We start from the raw sequence: 15,766 nt of genomic DNA on the forward strand, positions 1-15,766 counted from the left end.
TTTCGCTTCATCCCAGGGAACACTGCCAGGTGGTCAGTCTTTGCAAAACATCGAGAGAAACCCCACAATCGCTTACGGTAAACAACCAACATCGAGTACATCGTTCAAAATGAAACTGTCAACAGTGTTCGTCGTCGTCCTGCTGGCTACGGTGCTGCTGTTCGGTGGGCCGGCCGAGGCGGGCGGTCTGAAGCATCTGGGAAAGCGGCTGGTAAGAGTTTGTTGTAAAAGCAGTCCTGTTTCCTTTTTCCCCATCATCATTCATCATTATCATCATCAAAAGGAGAGTTCGCTGATTTTTTAATAACGCTGTAAATGTTTTGTTTCACAAAACATTTTTTTCCATTTCTCTCTTGGTAGGAAAAAATGGGGCAGAACATACTGCATGCGGCGCAAAAGGTGGTTCCCGTATTGCAGGAAATCAAGGACCTTACTAAGAAGGATAATAAGTTAAAATAGGAAACGCTGTTTGCTGTAAGAATTCCCTCGATGGAAATTACTGAACTAAATGAAACATAAGAATATTTTTAAGACCCAAAAGTTAAGCATGTAAAGATTTTGTTTTGTTTGAACAATAAAAACCGTTGAAAAATAATAATATTTTTTCTTTAGAAATATGGAAAAAATGTCTAAATGAATGTTGCACTCGTAACAATCTCTAAGAAAATAGTTGAGCTGGATAGTTTTTATACATTTTGTGGACGATGAAATTTTACATATTGTTTAAAATTAATAAATCTATACCACACAATCCATGCGCAGCGGCTGGAAGTTCTAAAAACAAAATAGAATAAATGTATGTTACAATGTAAATGCTTTTTACAGCCTGTTTTTCTACATTATCTGATTGTCACGCTCCAAGCTTGAATATACAAAAACGAACGACGGAAACGCAACGAACGAGATGCAAGCATACACAATCAAACGTCCAGCCGGGTGAAAGTTGCACACGCTGCACGCCGTTTGGTGAAATCCTACGAAAAAAAACAATGTACAAAACAAACACACATGCTAGAACAAACGCCCCCGGGGGGAGGACATATTCCACACATGCACCGACGCGTTTTGTGAAGCAGCAGCGCGTTTTTGCTCGCGCTTCCACTTTCGACGCGCGGCATCGGAAAGTTTCCCCGGGAGTTTTCCCCGGCACGGCACGGCCGGGCCAGAGTTGTAAAACGCATTCTATCGAGCCAACGACCAACCGGTACCGGTACCGGTAAAAACTTCGAACCGAAAAGAATAAAAGGAAACCAAAACGCAAACAGCGCAAAACAGTGGAGGCGACAACTCTTCTGCTGATTACCTGGCATCGGTCGGCTTGTACGTGACATCGTATTTGTCCACCGGCAGCGTGTGCGGATCCATCGAGGTTTGCCATGAGACTCGTACCGAGGTGGGCGTGAGGAAGGTGACGGTAATGTTTTCCGGTGCGGTAGGTATCGAACCTGTAGAAGTAGAAGAGCCGGAAAAAGAGGGTTAGTGAAGATGTCATACCAACGTGGGACCGTTCGTGGCAGATTTCATCCAATCGGAACGTCTGAACAGCCTATCGTGTTGTTAAAGGTGGAAACGTTACCTCCTCGCCACAAGGGACGAATCTCTTCGACAGAAGTTAATTAGACTAAATCATCAGACTAGAAAATCCCTACGAGAAGAAGTCCTCAATTCTTGTTTTTCCTTCTAAATGAACAATTTTCATGGATTAACATTGTTCACTTTCAACTTTCAAACTCACTGTATATTGTTTATTTATATAGCCTTTTCCACCCGAGCAATTTAAGTTCTTTCTATAATGCAGAACATAAGGTGGATTGGTACCGGTACGATCGAAAAGGATCTTTTTGTGCCAAGTTACGGCAGCGAGTGGGCCGTGCGAAAGCGCTAAGCTAATTATCAACGAACGCCCAAACAAGTTGCCGCTTCGAACGGGGCGCGTTAAGCTGTCGTAAGATTTTGTTACAGCTGTTAAACGGTTACTGCTGCGCCCGTTCCGGAGCATATACTCAATCACGGCACAACGGCCAACCGGTGGGTGTTTGTGAAGAAAAACCGAAAAGCTATTTCCACCGTTGTTGCCGGGTATCGATTTCTGGTCCCGCTCAGACCTCGGAAAATGCCAAAAGTGGTGAGACCCGGGCTGGGTTCGTTGCCTTCCGGTGCAAAATTCGGGCGTGCAGTAAAACCCGGCCGCACGCACTTAAAACGTTAAAACTAATGACCTAATGACATGGTAAGCGGTAAGGTTTTTGGAACGGTTCACTCCTAGCTTTTAGGGGTTCGTTTTCTCATTTCAAGACCCAGCGCATAAGCAAACCGAGGAAGTTGGGCCTGTAAATCAGATCGGGTTCGGATGGCTGGAGCGAAAAAATAAAAATACACCAACTTCACTTTAATCGAATCGTAAATCTTCCGTTTCTACACCCAGACAGGTTCTCGGCCGGGCTCGGGGTGGCCAGTGGTGGAAACCCAAATTGGTCATTGGGTGGAACGCAAAGCATTCGGTTTCCATTGGCCTATCGCGTTTTTCTTGGCTTCGAGACGTCCCATTCCATCAGCGAGACAAGCGAGCAGATCTGCTGAACGTTGTTATGCTAATCTCGCCGTCTGAAGCAATTGGCTGACAGCATGAATGTTTGCTGCCGAATAACAGCTTCGAAGAGACCGGGAGGTCAAGAATAACGATCGAAAAGATGGAAACGCGTTGCGTGAAACACATTCTAGTTAGCAGACACGACGGACCGATGAATATTGGATTGGAGTTATTATGGAAATTATTGAACCTAATAAATAGGCAAGGAAGCTTCCAATGGTCTCGAGAGATTTGCGTTCGGTAATAAAACGAGCAGATAAATTTCAATGGATTTCATCGGTAATCTTACAAACCGGCTGACAAACCCAACAGAATGCAATTGAAGTTCCCAGAAGTAACACCCTATTGCGTCGAGTGTACGATATTGATCCCGTTTTATTTTACCATTACTTCATTAATAATGAGACAGTTCAACAACGCCTATGATGAGATCGTTTCCAACGAAACGTGACGTTCCCTTCCGCCAGCAGCGTCCTATTGTATTATTCAATCCATGCGCTCTCATCAATAAAATCACTTCACTTTGTCCTAAGAAAACCCATTCCCCCCTGACCGACACGCTAATGGTGGCCGCGGCTTGCAGCCCCTGGATGACTTTGTTGATTCACGATTAATGTTGACGATGATGGACGCGCGATTGGCGCTAAAATGTGGTTTAACGGTTACGCTAACGTGCTTCAGCTCCCCATGTAGCCAGTAATGCCAGCGGAAGGAAGCCGGAACAAGTCTAAACGATCGTATTACTGCTGGCATACCGCTACCCCTCCGGTAACGCGCCTGGGGAGAGTTGGAAAATTAAAATAACCAAAGCAACGGGGGCAGAAACGGGAGGAGGAGGAAACACGAGCGCGTAGGAAAAATGTTAGACTGATGCTTTACATCAATCATTCCAGCTTTATGCCAACATTTGTTTGCTTTTGCGAACGATTTGAGCTTCTCGACTTTGAGTTCTGAGTTTCCACTTCTCCAGACGGGTTTGGAGCGAGATTTGGCGCCACTTTTTGCGCCGCGATTTTAAAGACACTTGACAACGAGTTGATGGATTTCATTGGGGTGGATTTGTTATTAGTATTTGCATTTGGTTTGATTTCTCGGGAGTGACATTATTGGCTTTGGAAGACTTTTTACAGCGAAGATAGAAACAAACAAAGCAAGGTTTGTTGTTAATATTTTTATCAACCTACTTTCTGAAATACATTGCCTAATAAATCAAAAATATTTTACAGAAAAATAGTAGTAGAATAAAGGGTTTAACTCCAGGCATTTACCTTGTCACAAAACAGACTAGTAGGGTTTATTTATCGTTCGTCGAAACATTCATCCACGCCATAACCTCGCATATGCAAATTTGCAAACTCTGTGTCGAATGTAGTCAGTGGAGATCGATCCAACAGGATAGCACCAACACATCCGGGAAGGAATTATGACTGTACAGTACGACTACCTTCAACTGTACGACCAGAACATCCCGACTCACAACATCAACATCATCATCAGCGTCCCGCGGGTAATGCGCATTCAGTCCGACATGCTTCACCGAAATGGTAGCAGCTCCGTGTACATCCCGGTACAATCCTTTACCTCCTGGCCCAATCTCCTGCTAAGGAAAATGATTATACTCCTCGGAAATCGTATTATGCATGGTTGGCCGAAGCCCAATCTCCTCCGGACAGCTCAGGGTTACGTTGAACGTCACATGGGAGTGAAGTCTTCAGGCTCAGAATATCGTACGGAATTGGAAGTGAACACCCGTTTAACCCTTGTGTGAGGCATACTAGCTGTTTTGAATTCTCATTGCAGAATTCGTTATATCGTTATCTGGTTCAGAAAATTGTGAATCCGATTCAAAATGGGTTGAGGAATTCTATGCCTTTTGTTTCATTTTCGAAAATTGATTCGATCACCATTTTCCCGAACAACTCTCCAAACTACACCTTCAAAGGTTCGAAATCAAAACAACACACACGTCCCAGAGCGTTGGAACATTTCGTTTGATTTCAATTCCGTGTGACTGTGTTGTTCAACGAATAATTGGAACTGTGAACATGAGAATCACTCCCGAGTGGTTCTGGAGAACTGAATAAATCCACATCCCAAATCTTCACTAGGCGGCATAAAATGATGCTTTGATCAAGCGCTCGGAACGGGAGGGAAGTTTCTTAGCCTTCCCTAGTGGAATCAATCGTCAAAGAACAACTCGGAGGCAGTACGTACGAGTGGGCAATCTTTCCCCAATGGCTTAGGCACGTGCTCGGAACACGCAAGTGACACATTCTTCTTTCTTCTGAAGTGCCTCGATGGTTTGTGACGAGAGCGTAGCATCAAAATCTCATCAATTATCCTAATTATCCCCTATAATCGATGCTCCCGTTCCGAAGGGCGGCAGACGATGGTGGAGATCGATGTGATGTGTTTGTTTGTGTGATAAAATAAAATAATTAATCGTCCCTTCTGCCCGCAGGCGTGTCTCGTGACTCGCTCTAACTAACGACTAGTCGTCAAGACGTGCTTCTCGGGACCGATGGCATTCCTTTATCTTCAAGCACTCCAGCTTGGAAGCAGCCGTCCGGAACGAATCCCGGTAACGCACGGCGAATACTTAATTGAGCCGGCGCTCGACTGAAGCTCATCGATGGCGTATAGTTCTTCACACCCAACGTGATGTCACTGTGACATCACGTTGTTTACCTAAGAAAGCTCATCTCCATCGTCATCGTCAGGAAAATAATCGATTCCTGGAGACAAATCCACCCCGGAGGTGGATAACATTTAACGAGCTGCACGTCCTCTTCCAGCTGATCAGATTCGAACCTCAGATTTCGTGCCAAATACACCATTAGCAAGTGTCAGTTGCTCAGCTTTCCAGCGGATGCTGTTTTCGCCAATCTTTTCCACGGAACATCCGGAAACCGGAGCGCGTCACAATGTTAGCCCAAGCTGTCAGACTTTGTTTCCACCTCACGCCAATGGGAAAGTTTACATCGGGCTGTTTCCGCCTCCGCAATGCCCGGATGTTTTTCGCGATTCGGTATTTTTCCTTTGTCTCTCAGTTCTCATGGCGACGGAGCAAACAATGATCAATGGAGGTGGGAAAAATTAAAGTGGGAAAACAGCGCTGTCACTTGAACTGTCATTAACTTTTTCCCGGTACGCCTTTGGAAGAAGTAATGGTTTCTCGAGAAGATGTGGCTCTCGACGAGCAGTTTTATGTGATTTCTATTTTGAGAAATGCACAGAAAATGATGCCACGGCGGAAGAAGGTTGAAAACAGACAAAGTTCTAGTAGTGGAAAGAACAATTAGTGCTACTGTTGAAGCTTTTTAAAAATTCAAAAGTATTCACTTAGGTAAAGGCTTTTGTTAGGTAACTAAAATACAATGCGATTTTTTACCATTGTTGTCTAGTTTTTCCAGCAAGAAAACGAAACAAATAAATATGTTGCAACTCAAAAACAACAACTATTTCTCCATCAATCATTTACAGCGAACAGTAAGCGCTCAAATACTACGCCACAACCTTCTCGTGTGCTAAACGATACCCTAATGTGATAATCACCTCCGATGGAAGATCAGACACTTTGCGCTAATGCGCTAAGGGAATCTGCCGCCCTTCGGCGTCTTTTTGTGCACCGTTGTTTGCCTTTCCATCCCGTCGTATCAACGACATGCCACCGGGGGCATCCTGAAAAATGGGCCAATAGAACTAATGGAAGATTGAGCCGGTTCTCCGACGGAGGAAGGAGTAACTGTTGTTTGCTACCCCGGAACGAACAGGAAGAGATCCTTGAGCCAAACCGATCGATCGATGGTCGAACAAATCGCGCTAATCTCTTTACAAACAACCGGATAGCCGAGTTCGTGTTTGCGTTTTGTCTCTCGAAGGCAACGCGAGAGATAAATCGGAAGGATGCTAATTAAATTTTCATGAGCGACAAATTTTCCACCTTGCTGTTGTTCAGCCATCCTGCCCGAAGGAGTAAACATCGCACGAACTTTCCGCTCCGGAAGCGTTGTTGTTTCGGTTTATCGAGGCAAGACTATCACATCCAATTAGAGGCGAATGGAAATGTATGGTTAGATTATGCGTAGAGGTTAACGATGGGTAATTTTTCTTCTTGTTGTTTCAATACAGCCTCGAATAAAGCGCAAAGTGACGGCTTACCGAGAATTAATGTTTCATAAGGTAACATTGATTTGTTTTCCACCTACCGAAACGGATGTGTTTCATGTATTAACTATGAAAGTAATTTTCTCGCGCAGCATGAAAGTGGGACACACAAACCGGCGACGGATATTTTTTTACTTCACATTGGCCAATGTTTCGTCATTCTCGTGCTTGTATAAAGTTGTCCGTTCCCTTCACATTGATATGTGCATGTCGTCACCTTCAAACAAACAGGCAAACAAATATTGCGAGTTCCAACGGGCTTCCACGTTTCATTACACGCCGCTTCTCAAACTGTTCTCACATGCCGTACGTTGTTTTTCCACCCAGCTTCTGCCCAACTTTTTCCTGCCCATGTAAGCACTTCGATACACTTACTCGAACGACCCAGAAATAACTCACGCAAAGATTGCTGTCTCCTGCGACGGCTCGGTCGGGAAAAGTTGACCCCGCGCCGCTGGAATCCATAATGAAAATGGATATTGCATGTAGCTGGTCGTGTCAGTCAGAAAAGGTCACCGTGGACGAAAGCTCAGAAGCTGTGTAAAGTTGGCGCCCGGCTCGGGAGGAGCAAAAGAAAAGTGCGCCAAAGGGGGGCTCGCGTGAGAAGGGACGCGGTGAGCGGCTAAATGAGCCGTGGGTCGTGAATACGCAAGTGGAAAAATTCACTTCGCTGATGTTGATAATACACCGTGAAAGCGTGGGGCGTGTCGTGTGCGTTTTTCCCTACCATCTTTCATATTTCGCCATTGTACTGTGCTTCATCTTCACCATCTCATTTCCATTTCATCTTCCACGGTCGCTCTTTGCGCTTTTTTTCTCCACCCCGCGACCTTTATGTCGAGCGCGTGCCGCTGCTGAGTGTTTCGCATCTTAAAAATATCCCTTCGAGATGGAAACACTACTTTCCGTGGCGAGCCCCTCGAGGGCCGGCTTGTACCTTTTCTTCCATTCAGCATTCAACCTCCAACTCACACACGGCGCCCCGTGGTTTTTCTTATGCTGTACTCCTCTTTTCTGCTACAATTCCCTCGAGTTTCCATTTGTTACCTTTTCGCTAAAGCAAACACGAGTTCCGCGAAGGTTGGAAGGTAAAAACTCTCGATAAAAGCCATACCACGGTGGAACCAAAGCGAAATGTGTTTGCCGTCAGCAGTTTTCCACCACCGTCCACCGGTCGGGGTTTCCCCTCCGAACAAGTGAAACCATTCGGTACACCATTCACACCTTGGCGTACTGATTTACATATTCATGCATTCTCCATATTCATACGATTGCAAAAGAACCGGAAGGCTTTCAGGTAGATCCAAACCGGAAGGGTTCGAAAACGACGATAAAGGTATCAAAGAGATAAAGAATGAAAAAGCAAAGGCCAAGTCAAGCGGGAGTGTTCTCAACAAATAATTGAAACACAATTGACGCCATTGCAAATGGCTTACGCTCCACAGTTTGCGCCAATCGAAATGCTGTCAATGAACCATTAGGCCATACCCTTCAGCGAACCGAATCTAAATGCAACAGGGGTTGGGAATTTAATTTTCCCGATGCGTTTATACGTATTGCATTAGCTCCAGTGGTTGACAGTCACCGACTGGTGAGACTATAATTGCGCCGGGAATTGGAATGCCATCTGTGCCGACGGTCGATGCTTGAATATATGCTCAGGCTTTCCTTTCCTGATGTGCCCATCGATTTTACTCAATAGGTTGCAATTATTTCCATTGGATTCGTTAGTATAATGCTTGGATGTGCTCTGAATTTGTCGAGGTTTAATTGACTATCAATAGTTTAATGACAACGTGCTTCGTGGAGTTAGTAGAATGACTTTAATGAAGATTGACTTAAGAGACAGATATTTCGATTTAATATCTACCTCGATAAGCTTTCGTCAGTTTGTGATTAGTCAGAGAACTTTTTTGAAATGAATTCATTATTAAAATTAAATAGCTATTAATCAAAATCAATATAATGCATTATATAAATTGCCTTGAATTGTTTTTAATTAATTAAGGTAATTCAATAAGTAATATTCAGCGCGTGGTTATGAATATTTAGTGTATGTACTGTCTGTTTATTCGTAAGAGAATCCTAGAGGGAACATTTCCTTCATGCTTGAATGTTGCATAATGTATCGAACCTACATGAATATAACATGGTACTTTTACCATCGTACCTCGTGGTGAAAAACGAGCCATACCAGCAGGTCACACCAATACGGTTCTACATCGTGACATCTTAACACTATAGAATCATGTTGCCCAACCGCCTCTCTTATCCTGCTTTCCTGATACCACTCTCCTCGGCAACGTTGAAGCCGTCCCATAAATTTTTCAAATAAATATTCCTCCATTTCGCTACATCGTCATCGTAATTAATAAGTGTGTGTCTGAGCTTCTTCTCTGTTAGCATATCCTTCCCTCCCTCCCCTTCCCATCCAACCGAACGCCACCGGATCATGTTGCCGACCAGTTGCAAAGTGCTTTGGTAACTAATTGAACATCGAACCGTACCATCCTGCCGCGAGCATATCACATTGCAGCTGCTTTGCATGTGCATGTTTGCCGGCATAACGGCTGCGACCTTCGACGTGGGGGGAAAATAAAGTACCCTCGAGCTCGTTCGGCTGCCGATTAACGAGCCCAATGCTTGTGGATGCACTTTCGCTTGCTCGCTTTTTTTTGTTTCGCGGAAAAATATGCAACGAACCAACGAGCCAGCGTTCGATCAGGCTAGAGGCTTTTTCGCATTCTAAAGATGGGGAGAAAGTTCGAAGGAAAAGCATCGTGCAGAAAAAAAAGGTACGAGCCCCTTAACCCCCCCGGGCAAGCGATGGGGATGGGAAAGAAAACCAGCCAGCCAAGGACGCAGAACGATATCCGGCGCATGAAAAAGGACACTACCATACACAGACACACCCCACGACCCCGAGCTACGGAGGTTCGGTTCATCCGCATTAATGTGTGCATTTCAGTTTTGTAATTTAAGCCTGCTATGACCCGAAGTCGGGCTGACTTGTTTCACATCGTATCCGCACGTGCAGCAGAGTGCAGGCGATTCATGGGAAATGGGAAACTCTGGCCCGGAGCTAGAAACGGCGCGGCTCCAAGCTCGCTGGAAGCGCCAGAGGAATGTATAATTAATTTTCAGTCAAACTCACACACGGCCCCGGCTGGATATGATCCGGCACATGTGTGTTCGAGTGGCTTCTATTGCCGCCTGCATCGATAGGGCACGGATGAGCGCCGTGGAGTGGCATGGAAGGATGCAGAAGGACTTCCATTACACCGCAGTCGAAGCAACGCAGTACAGCGCTCTGGTCGAGGTTTGCATAAGGCAAAATGATGTATTTCACAACCGTGACAAAAATGGAGCTTATGTTTATGGTAATGAACATTTAATCACTAACTGGTACAGAACAAATTTTCCTGCCCATCTTCCCTCCTCCACATAGCTCTTAACTTTAAATTGAACACCGCGTTTTCTGCCTCTGCCTAAAGGGTTCCGAAAAGCACACAAGGTATTAAAGATACATGTGACCTAAATTTGCCTCCCTTCTACGAAAAAGGCGCACACTTTCACCAAACAAAAACTATCCCATTCCATCCGCCCCAAGATGGTGGTCGATGGAAAAACCTCAATCCTCGCGGGGTTTGGTTTTGTGTTCCACTTCTTTTTTTTTTCTCCGGCAGCACTTAGCCGTATTACCGAGGCACACAATTTAAACCATGACATTGACAAACCCGTCATTATGTTGACGTTACTCGTGCGGCGTGTGAGTGGAGGCAGGGTACTTAACCTAACAGGAAACGGTCACATTCGGGCCGTATAAAGCCTTCCCGAGACTCGGTCTCGGCAAACAAGCTCGGTCGAATTTGATGAGGGTCCATCGTGGTTCCGGTTGGAAGAGTTTCCTTCACGAGCCCGCTCTTTCGATTGGGACGAGCCTTTTCAGAGCAAAAACTGTCCTGCGTATCTTGGTGGCTTTATTTAGCCAACAAAAACCCACCTCCGCCTCCGCCCCCGGGACACTTCCAATCGGTCCGCTCAATATCGTATCCCGTCGAGGTTTTTCCGTCGGTCTTGGATGGAGGTGTTTGGTGCGGATAAGTGGGGAGACATACTTTCTCACTTGATGCGGTCTTCTCCCCCGAGGGGGTGGCACTAATTAATGGCTACCGAAGATTGATGGGAGTCTAAAGGAGGGCAGTATAAATACAAAACGCACACACACACACCCACACAAACCCACGCGCGCGTTTACAGACACGCATATTTCAAGCGAGAGGAAGCAGATCGCTCCAGACCTTCCGGTTGAGGAACTGGGAAAAGCTTTTACACGATGCCGTTGTTGTGATGTTTTCCCAAGCGTAAGGAAAATGTTTCTTCTGTATGTGCTGCGTCCTTCGGTCGCCTGTGCTAGATTCACCAGCCCAACCCCGGCCACTTCCCTTTACCCAACGACGATGTAGACGATTTGTTTTTCCGCTCGATCTTTCGCGTACAAACATATGTCCTTACGTCGTCATCTATCAGCTTGATTGTACCCACTGGCAGGACGTTTGGACATCGTCGACGACGACACCGAGGATGGAGATGGTGCCTCCCGGAAAAGGGTCACACAAAATGGAGCACGGAGGGAGGGAGAAAAGGCAACTTACCAGCGAGTCCTGCGTGTACGGCCAGCAAAGCGGCAATTGCGAGCATCTTAGTGTCGGACGACGCCCTATCAGGTTTCTCCTCTGAACGTTGGCGTCCGGTGCCGGCGCAGCATTGGTGATGCCCTGGCGCGGAACCCGTGCGGTCGGGCGGCAGGAAGGATCCAAGATGCTGCCGTGTCTTCTGGCGACCGGAGCGCGGGTCGTAACGCTTGCGGCGGTAGTTTATGTGCAAAGATGCCACTCTTTCCCAGCACCCTTGAAGCCTCCGATTCTTACTCGCTGCAGTTTGCCTGTTTTTCGACAGTAATCTTTGGAAAGGAGTGAAATCAACACCACAACGAAATACAATCGTACCCTTCTTTATCCGTTACGCACGATTTCCTTTCTGTGGGAATTTCTTTATCGCTTCGGGAGAACGCACACACAAACATAGACGATAGGAAATATAGCACTCGCTTCCGTCTGAACGATTTTCCACACGTTTGTTTCACTCAATCGAAACATTCCCCGAATCGACCCGCGTCTTGCTGAACCCTTTTCACTATGGCAACCGTGCTTCACTCCCGATCTCTTGCGTTCACTACATTCGGTTGCTAACACTTTTCATCCCGATATCCTTCACGCGACGAACGCGAGTGAGTGCTCACACTTTTAACTACGGTTCACTACGCGCATCCGCTCGTTCGGCTTCCCTTCGGAAAAAGAAAAGAAAAGGCAATGGAAAATATGGTCACAATGGAACAACGCACCAGACACCGACGGCGATGACCGAGTCAGCCGTTACTGGGATGGAAAGGGCATCCTGTTTTTACGAATGCGACCCACCGAAGCCATGGATTGCTCAACCTCTCACATTCCTCCGTGCTCCGGTCGGCAATGATTGACACTGGGACGGGAAGGAATGTGTTCCTTTTTGCTCCGTTTTCATTTCGGCTTCTCCTTTCATTCACGCAACACTTTCTTAGCGGGTCCATTCGTGGAGAAAACGTTCGAGGAGCTGGTCATGGCAGGCCACTCTGCGATGTTAAGAAGATACCCTACCGTGCGGGGCTGGGAAAATCACCTCTCCAACCACGAACACCGTCACCGCCGTCTATGGTAGCGATTGGTGGGATTCCTTTCAAACGGTTAGTTTTTTTTCCTAGCTTTGAATTTTACTTTCTCGCTTCCCTCAACTCCCCACACAGCCAGGTTGACACGGTGTTACTTAACAATTTCATAACTTTCACCCCCCGGTCACCACACTGGATAGAACGACACGGGTCCCGGATCCGTTGTGTTTGCACATGCCCCGTAATGCTATTAATTCCCTGTTCTTTACCACTTGCGCCAGCGACCGTCTTTCCGTTCCGATACCGTTTATGTTCACGTAGTTGACACTTGACACAAACAATGGTCTCGCAATGGTCGGTGGAGAGCCTTCCGGATCCTTCACTCAACGGCCGACGGAAGGGTCGAGGGCTACGTTTTCCAATTCCCTCGATGGGCGCGCATCGTGTGGTTACATCGTCTGTTTCACACCACCGGTGACGCCGATGTTCCACTTCTATCGCCTGTGACGGTACGCCGGCATAACTCATACACACTCAGGGGAACATTGCACTCCGGAACGTTCGCTTTCGCAATGAAGCGGGCCCATTGGGGAGTGTTTCAATGGGAAATCCTGAAAGTGAAAAACCAATGGAAGAAAGTAGAAAGTTAGTGCGTTAAACCATGGTGGGAGATAACAATAAGGAATTCTTTTCTCTTGGTAGAGTAGGTAGAAATAGAAAAAAAACGGTATGAAATCGAGTCGGAGGTCATTGAAACGTGCAATTATCTATAATTGTTCCACCCAGACACGTTTTATGCGATCAATTGAAACAATTACCAGCAATCATTTCATTTGAAGTGGGCTTATCAAAGTAACCTTAGATGAAGGTAGTGTATAAGCTGTTTGAATAGAAATGCATTGAAAAGATACTCAAACGGATTGTGTAATGTGACCAATTAAGGTTAAATATAGTTAAAATAACATTTTTTAATTATATTTCCAAAGTCAAACAATATGAACGAGATTTTGCCATTAGCCTTTGGTTTATTTTAGACAGACAAGTTCTTTCACCAATAAAACTGGATCAGGGAACAGAATGTACAATGTAACAAAAATTAAATGATAACGATGAAAATATAAAAAAATCAATGTTATAATGTAACTAATTACAATGCAAATTCAATCATAATATTGTTCTAGCAGTAATATTACCCACGTTTACGTTAAAGATAACGATATGATGCACCCTCTCCCTGCGCCATTACCGTGAGGTAGGAAATTTACATCTTTTCATCGCTCCACCTTGACGAACGTTAACGAAAACATCGCACGGGCCCCCTCATTCCTATCTGGGCGTGTACAGGAGTTTGTTTTTCACTAAAAAAAAGGCAATAACATTTTTCACAAACAATCCATCGTACCGGGGGTAAAACCGGTGAAAATTCATGGCCATCAAACGACGAAATGGAAACTCGGAAGCAAAAGCCTTTTGGCACCGTACGTCCAACGTGATTCGTGGTTGGCTGACCACCCGAAACACAACGGTCGATAAACATGATGTAAAACCGACGGGTAAACAAATGGATAATGCTTTTCCTTAGTAATTTTGTTGTTTTTTTCATTCGTGTCTTTAGGGTTTGCCTGCACCCATCAGATGCCGTTGGTTTGTGTTGGATAATATTTGCAATGTGTTTTACGATCGGACAAACTAGGTTGGATTTACTGAACGAAATTTTTCGTGTTTCTAATAAAATGAACCTTTTTTCTGGTGATTTTGCTCTCAGTATACTTTCCGGGATTTTTCCAAACATTTCAAACAATGTTGTGTTCTGTAAGCTTCTTTTTTGTTTGGGTTTTCCTTCATTGTAGGTGCATATCAAAGCAGTAATTAAAATGTAAATCCATCGATGCTCAAAGCTGACCATGACCGGAGGAGCACATAACTTCACGCATATCCCCACAACAATAAACAGCACGTCATAACCAAATCAAACCGAATCATCGCTCCGGCATCTGTTGGTAAACGTTCCTCCGCTCGAAAACATCCGACTCGCAACGCTTAAACTGGCCGCTCCAAATTCACCACCGACGCACGCGGTTCGTATTTCATCTGTTTATACAGTTTTCCCTGATCCGCCTGGGGTCCTCCCCCGCGAAAATAAAAGGAAACCAAACGAGGCAAGGCCGGTTTACCACACGCCGGCACATTCCACCAATAGGGCCACCGGCACAAAGAATGCCAGCATGTTCGGGTTTCGGATTTCCTGTTGTTTGTTTTCTGCTGTTTTTCCCTTCGTTGCTGCTAAACCCTGAGCTAATTTACACCATGTGAAAGGCCGCATGTACTCCTTCACAACAATTGCACGATAGGGTATTGTGTGGGTTTTCTTTTTTGTTTTGTTCTTTTACACGACAGCAATTGTACCAACGGTGCATTTTCCACGAACTTCTCCTTTGTTCTTTCCATAGACGAAAAATGTAAAATGACGGTATACGATGAAGCGGGCAAAAACTCACCGTACGCCGTTAAATATCTTTTCACACATAAATTATCCTGAATAAAAAACAGGGAAAAAATGAAAAGCTTCCCATAAATTTTCCCCGACCGACGGTTGCAAACGAGAATTGAAAAATCAACATCAACACCGCACGGACGAGCTCGTCCGGTTGACGTCCAGCGTAATGCCAAGAAAATGGGAAAAATCGTCACCTACTGTCGCCCCACGCCCTTCACCCCTCAATGTAAACGATTTATTCTCTCGCCTCGCCCCCTGGGTAGAAGGTGGGACTGGTCGAATGCAGTTGCTAATTTTGCTCCGATTGTTCTCTCATTCTTAGTTTTTCGCCTCCCGTTCAGTTTGCCTCGACGGATAATGATAAATGGCAGTTTAATTTGGCCTTGCGCGAAGGAAAGACAAATGACCCAATTTTACGCCGAACTGCTTCACGCGTTGGAAAAGAACGGTACTAACGTTTGTGTCTCTAGTGCTTGGACCATTCTCGACAGATGGTTGGAATACTTATCCAATTAAGTAAAGAAGCAAAAGAACAAACCATACGCGGAAATTATTTCGAAAAATAAATTCAATTTCCTTCCACTGAATCGAGAGTTTTCCATTCCAATTTTCAGCCACACCTTTCGCGAGCGGTGAGCGGAGCGGGAAATTAATTGCTCTCAATCAATATCGAATAAAATCAACCGTACGATATGCGGCCATACGGGTCGACGTTCCATGGAAAAGGCCAAGGTCTGGCGGTGATTTATTATCCGACAAGGAGTACCGTTGCAGCCAGAGCGAAAGATATGCACCGCACTTTTTG

At 45.4% G+C, this 15,766-nt stretch overlaps 1 protein-coding gene across 1 annotated transcript in view; it reads right to left on the reverse strand.

The window, feature by feature from the left end:
* LOC131294073 (uncharacterized) overlaps positions 1–11,458 on the reverse strand; it is a 56,995-nt gene extending 45,537 nt beyond the window's left edge. Inside the window, exons 1-2 of the mRNA XM_058322118.1 lie at positions 11,413–11,458; positions 1,304–1,445 (exon numbers count right to left, since the gene is read on the reverse strand). Coding sequence (XP_058178101.1) covers positions 1,304–1,445; positions 11,413–11,458 — 188 coding nt within the window. The remainder of the gene's footprint in view (positions 1–1,303; positions 1,446–11,412) is intronic.
* Between the last annotated feature and the right edge of the window lie 4,308 nt (positions 11,459–15,766).

The sequence above is a fragment of the Anopheles ziemanni genome, chromosome 2 (assembly GCF_943734765.1).
Source record: "Anopheles ziemanni chromosome 2, idAnoZiCoDA_A2_x.2, whole genome shotgun sequence".
Taxonomy (NCBI): Eukaryota; Metazoa; Arthropoda; class Insecta; order Diptera; family Culicidae; genus Anopheles; species Anopheles ziemanni.